The 11,485-nt window shown below is 51.4% G+C and overlaps 1 protein-coding gene across 1 annotated transcript in view; it reads left to right on the top strand.

The window, feature by feature from the left end:
• The window catches only part of LOC144939293 (uncharacterized), a 22,305-nt gene extending 12,731 nt beyond the window's left edge, over nucleotides 1-9,574 (top strand). The window contains exons 2-3 of the mRNA XM_078866690.1: nucleotides 9,210-9,454; nucleotides 9,503-9,574. Coding sequence (XP_078722816.1) covers nucleotides 9,210-9,454; nucleotides 9,503-9,574 — 317 coding nt within the window. The remainder of the gene's footprint in view (nucleotides 1-9,209; nucleotides 9,455-9,502) is intronic.
• Nucleotides 9,575-11,485: the final 1,911 nt, after the last annotated feature.

Here is an 11,485-nt window from a genome sequence, read left to right as displayed (position 1 = left end):
CATTGCCTGAAACGTCGCCAGATTACGTAAATATACATTCCTTATCAAAGTCACGGTGTTGTGTATTGGGGTTTGTTTGGGTTGTTTTTTGTGCGTGTGTGTGGTGTGTGTAGTGTAGTGTAGTGTGTGTCATGTGTGTAGTGTAGTATGTGTAGTGTAGTGTGTGTAGTGTAGTGTGTGTAGTGTAGTGTGTGTAGTGTGTGTCATGTAGTGTGTGCGGTTTGTGTGTAGTGTGTGTGTGGTGTGTGTGTAGTGTAGTGTGTGTGTGTGGTGTGTGTGTAGTGTAGTGTGTGTGTGGTGTGCGTGTAGTGTAGTGTGTGTGTGGTGTGTGTGTAGTGTAGTGTGTGTGTGGTGTGTGTAGTGTAGTGTGTGTGTAGTGTAGTGTGTGTGTAGTGTGTGTGTAGTGTAGTGTGTGTGTAGTGTGTGTGTGGTGTGTGTGGTGTGTGTGTAGTGTAGTGTGTGTGTAGTGTGTGTGTGGTGAGTGTGTAGTGTAGTGTGTGTGTGGTGTGTGTGTAGTGTAGTGTGTGTGTGGTGTGTGTGTGGTGTGTGTGTGTGTAGTGTGTGTGTAGTGTAGTGTGTGTGTGGTGTGTGTGTAGTGTAGTGTGTGTGTAGTGTGTGTGTGGTGAGTGTGTAGTGTAGTGTGTGTGTGGTGTGTGTGTGGTGTGTGTGTAGTGTAGTGTGTGTGTGTAGTGTGTGTGTGTAGTGTTGTGTGTGTGTGTGTGTAATGTAGTGTGTGTGTAGTGTGTGTAGTGTGTGTAGTGTAGTGTGTGTGTAGTGTGTGTGTGATGAGTGTGTAGTGTAGTGTGTGTGTGGTGTGTGTGTGGTGTGTGTGTAGTGTAGTGTGTGTGTGGTGTGTGTGTAGTGTAGTGTGTGTGTAGTGTGTGTGTGGTGAGTGTGTAGTGTAGTGTGTGTGTGGTGTGTGTGTAGTGGTGTGTGTGTGGTGTGTGTGTAGTGTAGTGTGTGTGTGTAGTGTGTAGTGTGTGTGTGTAGTGTGTGTGTAGTGTTGTGTGTAGTGTTGTGTGTGTGTGTAGTGTAGTGTGTGTAGTGTGTGTAGTGTGTGTAGTGTGTGTAGTGTAGTGTGTGTGTGTAGTGTGTGTGTGTGTGTGTAGTGTGTGTGTGTAGTGTAGTGTGTGTGTAGTGTGTGTGTGTAGTGTGTGTGTGTAGTGTGTGTGTGTGTAGTGCAGTGTGTGTGTAGTGTGTGTAGTGTGTGTAGTGTAGTGTGTGTAGTGTGTGTAGTGTAGTGTGTGTGTGGTGTGTGTGTGGTGTGTGTGTAGTGTAGTGTGTGTGTGTAGTGTAGTGTGTGTGTGTAGTGTATAGTGTGCGTAGTGTAGTGTGTGTGTAGTGTGTGTAGTGTGTGTAGTGTAGTGTGTGTGTGTAGTGTGTGTGTGTAGTGTGTGTGTGTAGTGTGTGTGTGTAGTGTATAGTGTGTGTAGTGTAGTGTATAGTGTGTGTAGTGTGTGTAGTGTGTGTAGTGTAGTGTGTGTAGTGTAGTGTGTGTAGTGTGTTATGTGTAGTGTTATGTGTAGTGTGTAGTGTAGTGTGTAGTGTAGTGTATAGTGTGTGTAGTCATTTCATCGGCATGCCGCATGCGACGAACAAAGACAACCGGCTTCAGTCGGGTTCCGCGTCCGCCAGAGCGGACATCCCCTTGGGTCAATTGTTTAAACGTCTACACGCCGATAATTCTTTCGTTCTTTCGGTAAAGTCACATAGAATTACATTTAATTATAATATTGCAACAAGCAGCCATCATCATGTACAAATGAATGAGAGAATGGACTTGTAAACAAGCACCATGTTTGTTTTCTCATTCATTTGTACCTTGATGATTGCTGCTTGTGTTGCAATCGAAACGTCGTATTCTATTATTATTATTATTTAATTTGATTTCTTTCTACGCGACTTTACCGAAAGAACCAAAGAGTACTTCTTGCGCTCGCGAAAGCTTCAAATCTAGAACTTTCTATTGTTGAGGTGTGCCATAAACCACGCAGCACGGACTTGCGTGGACGCAGCCCCATGCATGTTTCGTCTTCTTTTCTTCTTCAAGATTGAGCTGCCAAAGCGGCCCACAGTTGTAACAAGAGCCGCTCTTCAGCAATGCCACAAGCATAGGTCACACGTGGAGGGGATTCTTACCCCACCGCCACCGCCACCACCACCAACCCTTCCTTTTTACGATTCTTTACAACGCTAATTAGGGAAACTACCCCCGACTTTTACAACCCCAAACCGAACAAACGCGGGGTTTTTTTCGTCAAATTCTTTTTTTTGGGGGGGGGGGGGTGCGGGGGAGCTTTTAAATGACACCGGCCCCCGGGGTTTGTGTAGCGAGGAATATTCGCATGCCGCCCCGTGCCAAGCCAAACGTACCGCGTGTGCGCTGCGTGGAGCGAGCGAAGGGATTCGCATTGGGGGGGGGGCGGTCTCAGTTCATCATCCCGGGTTTGGGGTAGAGGGGCTATGGGGCCAGGCCCCAGTCCTTCCCTCCGGGAGGGGGGGGGGCCGTCAAAAGCGTTCCAACGTCGTGGGTAAGTGAACGCTGCTTGTGCCAAACCCAGCCCCCTCCCACTCGCCATGTGAATGCGGAATTTCCACCACTGTCTCGTTTCGAAGGGAGGCTTTGTTTGGAATCGTTCGCACAAAGGGCCACATCCGTGTGCGGACGAAAAACGTTTTTGTTTTATTTTCGTCGTTGTATCTTTTTTTTTGGGGGGGGGGGGGCGGTGTGGAGGGCTGTCTGCGCTCTTGCAGTCGTAGCGAGAACAATGGAAGCGAATCGTCCAGACGACGCGTTCAAGCCGCCTTTGTGGAGAAGACGGCGACTCCGACACTAACTCAGTGCGCGCTGTCGCGTGTTTGTCTCCGTCTGCCTCCCGCGAGAGGCGAGGTGTTATTTCCCGGCTCGCAGTAAAAATTCAACGCAGAGGGACCATCAGGCGGGATGGACACACCAAGCGACTGCCCGCAAAGGCCTCTCTCGTGTCATTTATTATTTTATTTATTATTTCATTCGGTATAACCCTGTGAGCTATGCGGCTCTTGACTCGGGTGCAACCGCAACAAAAGAAAAAAACATGAACAAGAAACATCTTAAAGTGATTTTTCGATGTAAAGCTTTCGTGACTGCAGGGATTCATCTTCTTGGTTCTTTCGGTAAAGTCACGTAGAAGGGAAGTAATAAAATAATAAAATAAAAATAATAAAATAATTCTCACGACGTTTCATTCAGACGCTGTCTCCCCGACAGACCTGGTCTTCACCTGAGGACGGCTGCTTGCGTTGTGGCCGAAACGTCGTGAGAATTATTTTATTATGTTTTATTTTATGATTTTATTATTTCCATTCTACGTGACTTTACCGAAAGAACCAAGATGATCTTAAAGTGACTACACGCAACGGAAAAATCGAGGGAAAACAGCAAATTCTTCCACCCCCCTCCCCATCTATGCGCGAAGAGAGTGCATCGATTGGGGAGCGGTGGCGCAGTGGTTAGGCCGCGCCGAGCTGCGAGCCCGGAGATCCGAGTTCGATTCCGGCTCACGGACAACTTCGTTGACGATTATCTGACTTCCTCGAGGTCGATCCAGCCCTAAGCGAGTGGCTGGTGCATTGTTGTAAACATTGGCACTGAGGGAGACAAAGGCGGCCCCGTGTGGTGTTGGCCACACCATCCCCTCGTGTGCCGTACCAGCGATACAAAGGGTCTACTCGCTAATAGCAAGTCTCTCAACAAGCCTGTTCAAAGCTGTACGGGATATCTTTGTGTTTTATAATGTTTGCAGTCATTTCACGTTATTCCAGCACCTCTCTCCAAAATTAAACTCAAACTGTGTTTTCACCCCCCAACAATACGAGGCGTGAGTTGATTTCAAAGTTAAATGCCATCATGTATTGAGAAGGTGATAAGGACTTATTATGTGTTTATGCGAAACGTACCAACATAATTTGAAGGGTCCGATATCGAACGTAATACATATAATATTTTATAAATATGTATAAATAAAGGGGACACGTGTAGTCGCTTTGCACGTATGTTTTCTTAATTCTACGTGTTAAACATAAATGCATAGCAATTTGTTATCATCGCCACCACGATCATCACCACGCATGGAATTTGTGTGTCGAGTGTCGGACTCAACATTGGAAAGCCGTTTCTGTTTGGGGTCGACTCACGCCCCATCATCTCCGTGCGGTCGTTAAAATATGTACCGCCGTGTAGAATGTCAACACTACGAGTTGAGGATATGAATAACCCATACCAAATGAATGTGGAGTTTTCATCATCATGTGAGTGGAAGACACTTTGCCTGAGATTATCTAATAGTGTTACACATAACCAGACGAGTATTTACACAATGTGCACATACATGTATTGTAAGTATTGCTTCAAGACATGTTGGGCTTCACATAGCAATGGTCCATGCCAAGGTTTCCCAGCCCCGAGTCCTCGCGGTCCACCACCGCTACGCTACTACGCCCTCCCGCGTTCATCAAAACACTCTTCCACATTCAGATACAAATGAACTCGTTCCACGCTGCACGCTTGAATGTTGAACGTGATCTCGTGTGATCCCGCGCTAAGCAATGAACGCTTCCGGATTGAAAGGGAATTTCTCGTTTGATTGAAAACTCTTTTCTTTCGAATTGCGGATTCGCACGCTTTGGCTACGTAAGACGTTCAACATGCATAGACGCAACGGCGTCTGCGTCCATAGAGCCGATTCAAGTGAGGATCTCAGTGTACACGCGTTCCATGTGTACACGCCGCCGTACCAACAATAAGAACGGTAATCCTCTCAATTTGCCTTTCATGACCCAGTAAAGCCTCGGCTCTTGCTTTTCACGAGGGTATTGCATTGGGGGAATGTCTAGCCGATTCAGCCGTTGAGTGATTTCGCAATACAGTGTGCATAAAAAATAATGTTAACACTTAGATGAGACTATCGTTTTTAATGGGAAAAAAACGGATTATACACTGCAATATGATAAGAATTGTATGTTAATAGCTTGAAAAAGTCTCCAATTGTTCGCCATCATTGTCAACGCGTGCCTGGAATCTTCTCCAGGTGGTCTCCAGAGCCCAGAGGCACATTTCTTGTGGTGTTGTTGCAAATTCTCCGAAGTGTGCACATGTTTTTTGAAGCTCGCTGTACTATGTGCGGGATGAACCGTGAGAGATCCCGGAAAGAAAAAAAAACACCACAGAGAATCGAGGAGACCCCCCCCTCCCCTAGCCACGAACAAAACACAAAGATCCCCCCGTGTAGCCTTAACAGACTGTAGGGGCAAGTGCTGTTAGCGAGCACCTATGAAGGCCGGCACGGTACACGAGGGGGTGGGTGGCCAGCACCACGCCCGACCGCCTTTGTCCGCCAGTGTGGCGATGTTTAACACACCTTACCAGGTTCTTATTTGAGGCTGAGTCGACCTAGGAGAAGCCCAGGACCGGTTCAGATAATCGTCGCTGGTGTTGGCTGTGAGCGGGAATCGAGCACGGGTCGACGGGTCCGTAGCGCAGCATAGCGCAGCGTAGCGCTCACCGCTACGATGCCGGCTTCCACGAACACGGGGTGAGCGTGCAACTCTGTCTCATCAACAAACAATACAAAAAAACACACGATAGGAGTGCAAAGTGTAGGAAAGGAAAACAAATCACTTAAAATATGCGAATAAAAACGAATATTTGTCCTACCAGGTAAAGACCACGGAGGTATTAACTCACTTTTCAGAAGAGACGTGGACACAAATGATAGCTGAACAAAAGTGGCTTATCATGTGCACATTTATAGCAGCAAAATAATACAAAATAATCCCCAAGTGCAGTCCGAACCAGGCTCAGCTCAGCTTGCGAGATCCGGCGAGATCTTAGCCGAGATCATGGTGAGATCCGGCAAAACCTTGGCGACGTCTGGCCGAGATCGGGGCGCGTGGCGGGTGAATTGGTCGCAGTGAAACGCCTTCGTTGTGCGCTTCTGCACGTGTAGCGCGGTGTTGTGAACACGTGTGCAGCAGGTTCTTCTTCATCATCATCATCATCGTCGTCGTACGTTTAACGTGACAGTACTTAGATTTGTTAACGCATAGGAAGATCCCGTTTAGCAAGTTTGCCCGGATTTTTGTGTTACAAGGGAGATCCGTGGTGAGAGCGTGGGGAATCGGCATGTGCGTGCGTGTATATTCGGCGACCAAGTCAATGTTAACAACAACGATAATACTACTACTCCCGGCTCCCTCCAGTAACCAGAGAAAGCCTCCATTCTCATTGCTCGGCAAGGGTCCTTGCATTGGGATGGCTGCTTGTCTTGCTGTTCAGCAACAGCTGTGATGGTACAGCGAGGTGGTCAGATGAGTGCGGAGTCAGGGAGTCTCGGAGTGCGATGAATCGCTGCTGTGATGATCTGCGTAAGTCTGTAGATCTATGTGTGAGTCTGTGGTTCTCTATGCGAGTCTGGGTGTCAGTGTGCATCTATAGATAGCTGTGCATCTGTGGGTCTCTGTGTATTAAGCTAATGGTTTTGTATATGCATCTATATATATATCTATGTGTGCGTCTAAGGGTCTCTATCTGCATCTGTGGGTCTCAGTGTGAATCTAGATATCTCCATGCGAGTCTGTGGTTTTCTATGGGATATATGGGTCTTCGTGTTAATCTAGATTTCTGTGTAAGTTTGTGGATCTCGATGCGAGTCCTACGGGTCTCTCTGTGTGAGTCTAGAGATATTGCCTTCGTATGGGTCGCTGATGTGACTGTACAGCAACAGCTGTGATGTTACATCATTGCGGTGGTCCATCTGGCCAGACGATTTTTGCGGAGTCAGGCGCGTAGCGGAGTGGCTAATCGGTGCCGTGATGACGCCTGCTCGGCCTTCGTGTTTGTGGACAGGGCAATTGAGTCCACGTTCCACGGCTCTGTTCTGCGTGGTGAGCGTAGTCGCCGAAGGTTGCCCTGGAGAGTTTGTCATTTTCCGTGTGTGCATCACGTGTTCCCGTACTGTGCCCACGGATACGTAGAATACAAGAATATTTTTTAAATCTATCGGCCTATTGGCTTTCTCCGACCAGTATATTTTATAAATCCAGCAGCATGCATTTTAGCGAGCAAACTCCAGACCCGCTCAGATCTTGATACCCAGAAGATGAAAATCGGTCTAGAATTCATATACATGTATATATATTTATTTATGTATTTAGAGACACATAACGCAATTCCGCGTGTATACGTATGTTTGTTGAACTTCTTTCGCACCCTCCGCAGCCGCTCTTGTGGAAGACGTGAATAGGAGGCATTCGCATATCGTTGTTGTAATTGTCAACAGAACTCACTCGGATGCCCCCTTGAGTTGAATTCGCCTCGTGAGGAAAGCGAGCCCAGCGTGCCTCGTGGCTACGCGTCAGCGAACACGTGGGGCGTCGCATGCTGCCTCGTGGCAACGTGAAACTCGAGACTCCCAGCCGGCCTCGTCCTTGCTGTTGCGTCCACTGCTTCTACTGTTGCCGCTGATTCTGCTGCTGATTCTACTGTTGCCGCCGCTGCTGCTGCTGCTTCTGCTGTTGCCGCTGCTGCCGCTGCTGCTTCTGCTGCTGCCGCTGCTTCTGCTGCCGCTGCTGCTGCTTCTGCTGCTGCCGCTGCTTCTGCTGCCGCTGCTGTTGCTGCTGCTGCTTCTGATGCTGCCGCTACTTCTGCTGCTGCTGCTGTTGCTGCCGCTGCTTCTGCTGCTGCCGCTACTTCTGCTGCCGCTGCTGCTGCTTCTGCTGCTGCCGCTGCTTCTGCTGCCGCTGCTGTTGCTGCTGCTTCTGCTGCTGCCGCTGCTGTTGCTGCTGCTTCTGCTGCTGCCGCTACTTCTGCTGCTGCTTCTGCTGCTGTCGCTGCTGCTGCTGTTGCCTCCGCTGCTGCTTCTTCTGCTGCTTCTGCTGTTGCTTCTGCTGCTTCTGCTGCTGCCGCTGCTTCTGCTGCCGCTGCTGTTGCTGCTGCTTCTGCTGCTGCTGCTGCTTCTGCTGCTGCTTCTGCTGCTGCCGCTGCTTCTGCTGCCGCTGCTGTTGCTGCTGCTTCTGCTGCTGCTGCCGCTGCTTCTGCTGCTGCCGCTGCTTCTGCTGCCGCTGCTGTTGCTGCTGCTTCTGCTGCTGCTGCCGCTGCTTCTGCTGCTGCCGCTACTTCTGCTGCCGCTGCTGCTGCTTCTGCTGCTGCCGCTGCTTCTGCTGCCGCTGCTGTTGCTGCTGCTTCTGCTGCTGCCGCTACTTCTGCTGCTGCTTCTGCTGCTGTCGCTGCTGCTGCTGCTGTTGCCTCCGCTGCTGCTTCTTCTGCTGCTTCTGCTGTTGCTTCTGCTGCTTCTGCTGCTGCCGCTGCTTCTGCTGCCGCTGCTGTTGCTGCTGCTTCTGCTGCTGCTGCTGCTTCTGCTGCTGCTTCTGCTGCTGCCGCTGCTTCTGCTTCTGCTGCTGCCGCTGCTTCTGCTGCCGCTGCTGTTGCTGCTGCTTCTGCTGCTGCCGCTACTTCTGCTGCTGCTGCTGCCGCTGCTTCTGCTGCTGCCGCTGCTGTTGCTGCTGCTTCTGCTGCTGCCGCTGCTTCTGCTTCTGCTGCTGCTGTTGCTGCTGCTTCTGCTGCCGCTGCTGTTGCTGCTGCTTCTGCTTCTGCTGCTGCCGCTGCTTCTGCTTCTGCTGCTGCCGCTGCTTCTGCTGCCGCTGCTGCTGCTGCTGCTTCTGCTGCTGCCGCTACTTCTGCTGCTGCCGCTGTTGCTGCTGCTTCTGCTGCTGCCGCTGCTTCTGCTGCCGCTGCTGCTGCTTCTGCTGCCGCTGCTGTTGCTGCTGCTTCTGCTGCTGCTGCTGCTGCTGCTGTTGTTGCTGCTGCTGCTACTTCTGCTGCTGCCGCTGCTTCTGCTGCCGCTGCTGTTGCTGCTGCTTCTGCTGCTGCCGCTGCCGCTGCGGCCGCCGCCGCTGCTGCTGCTACTATTGCCACCGCCGTTAATGTTTCCTCTGTTACCGCTGCTGCTGCTGCTACTGTTGCTGTTTCCTCTGCTAGTTGCCGCTGCGTCTGCTGTAGCCGCTGCTGTTGCCGCTGCTGCTGTTGCCGCTGCTGCTGCTGCTGCTGCTCGCGACTATGCTGCTGCTGCCGTTGCCCCCCGCAGCTGCCGATTGCCGCCGTCGCCGCTACCACCACGGGCCTCTCTGCTCTTGCCCGCTACCCACGTGCGCGCTTCGCTCTCCGCCCGCAGGACACGACGCGAGGAAGGGCAGGAGGAGCTACACGCGCCACCAGAGCCTGGAGCTCGAGAAGGAGTTCCACTTCAACCGCTACCTCGCCCGGAGACGGCGGGTCGAGATCGCGCACTCGCTGTGCCTGAGCGAGCGCCAGGTCAAGATCTGGTTCCAGAACCGGCGCATGAAGTGGAAGAAGGAGCGTCGAGGCATTGACACGCAGCGGGAAGAGGAGGAGGGGGAGGGGGAGATGGTGGACGAGGTGGTGGACGAGGTGGTGGACGAGGTGGTGGACGAGGTGGTGGATGAGGTGGTGGACGAGGTGGGGGAGGAGGTTGGGGAGAGACAAAGTGGCGAGAAGACGGACGACATCAAGGAGTGAACCGTGCTCTGGCCGCGTGCGAGAGAGGCCTTTGTGCGTGATTCGCTGAACATGAAGTCTTGACTTAAAGCTTTTCGTGGCTGCAGGAATGCATATTCTTTGGGTCTTTCGGTAAAGTCACGCAGATAGGTTGAAAGAAAATAAAATAGCAAAAAAACTACGACGTTTCGTTCGCAAACACAACCCATCTGCGTGGCTTTAACGAAAGACCCAAATAAATACGCTGGACATTTGTACGCAATTGCAACGCGCTCGCACTACTGTAGAGACAAAGATCCCCCGTATAGCCTTTAACAGACTGTTGAGGCAAGTGCTGTTAGCGAGAACCTATGAAGGCCGCAACGGCAAAACGACGGTGTGGGTGACCGGCACCACGCCCGGCCGCCTTTGTCTCCCCCAGTAGCGATGCTTGCACACCGCACTGGGTGCTCGTTTGAGGTTGAGTCGACCTAGGGAAGACCGGCTCGGATCATCGTCACGGGTGTTGGACCGTGAGCGGGAATCGAACGCAGGTCGCCGAGTTCGTAGCGCGGGCACACAGAGAAAGCCTGAACAGCGTTGTTGGGGCAAGTGCTGTTAGAGATCACCACCTATGAAAGGCCGGCACTGTGGCACACGAGGGGGGCTAATGGAGTGATCAACACCACGCCCAGCCACCTTTGTCTTCCCAGTGCTGATATCTACACGCACCGAATCGCGTGCTCGTCAGAGACTGAGTCGACCTAGGCGAGTCCCGTGACTCGATCAGACGACTCGTCACTGATTATAATAGCCGTGGGTGGGAATCGAATTCGGGTCGCCGGGATTTTTCTGTTGCGTGTAGTCACTTTAAGATGTTGCTTGTTCATGTTTTGGTTGCGGTTGCACCCGAGTCAAGATCCGCATGACTCACAGGGTGAGTCCATGTGTGTGTGTGTGTGCGTATAAGTCGATGTGTTTCTATGTGTGTGTGGGTCGATGTCTGTGTGTAAGTCGGTGTGTGTGTCTGTCTTTTTCACCCGGGCAACGCCGGGTAGTTACCGCTAGAACCTGATAAAGGAAACTGAAAACTAACCACGACACCACCGCTCCCCACGCTGGCGGGCACAGGGGCACGACACGCTTTCCAGATGTGTCCTCTGCACCACGTGTCGGCAAACCAACATCACAAGGAGAGCCGTATTTATATTCACCGTTTTTTGTTTGCCTCGCCAAAATGCATCGTCTATTTGGTGTTTGAACATCTTGACGCCTGTTTTATTGGCAGAAAGGGTCAAACCTATTCTTATGTTTCATCAAGAAGAGGCATTTGTTGTTCGAACTCTGTAACAATATTTTCTTCTTTCAAATTTCAAGAGTTGTAGCAACAGTGCGCGTGAATACGCGAGACGGTGGTTCTCAATAAATAACGCCCACGAAGCCAGTCCTCTCAAGAGCCTGTACGCCGACCCCCCCCCCCGCTCGAAACAATGCGCGCTCAAAAATGTTTTGGCAGAAGGGGGGGGATATTATCACACCCCCTCCCCCCACACAGCCACCCAGACAGGACCAGAACTTCTCGTTATTGTCCAAGATCGCCAGCCACGATCTCACCCACCACCCCCTTCCCTCCAAGCGCTCCGTTTATTGCGCGATCACAGAGCGCGCGGGGAGTAGCTTGTGCGCTGGGGGTTGGGGGCAGATTTCAAAGCGAGGCCATAAACTCACCAAGCTTTAAAACAAAAAAAAACCCAGGCCTTGTGGCCACTCCAAAAGGAGTCGAGATGAATGAACGTGGTGTGGGTGTGTGCGTGCGTGCGTGCGTGATGGGCAGTCGGTGGTGCGGTGGTTCGTGACGATTTGCGCTACGAAACCGACGAACGGGGGGTTCCGTTGCACCGATTGAAGGCCCGGTAAGAGTGGCGAACGATTTGAGAAGGGCTCCCGGGCCCC

This window comes from Lampetra fluviatilis, chromosome 1 (assembly GCF_964198595.1).
Source record: "Lampetra fluviatilis chromosome 1, kcLamFluv1.1, whole genome shotgun sequence".
Taxonomy (NCBI): domain Eukaryota; kingdom Metazoa; phylum Chordata; class Hyperoartia; order Petromyzontiformes; family Petromyzontidae; genus Lampetra; species Lampetra fluviatilis.
Note: the sequence above shows the minus strand (reverse complement) of the source record. Positions and strands in the feature narration are given on the sequence as shown.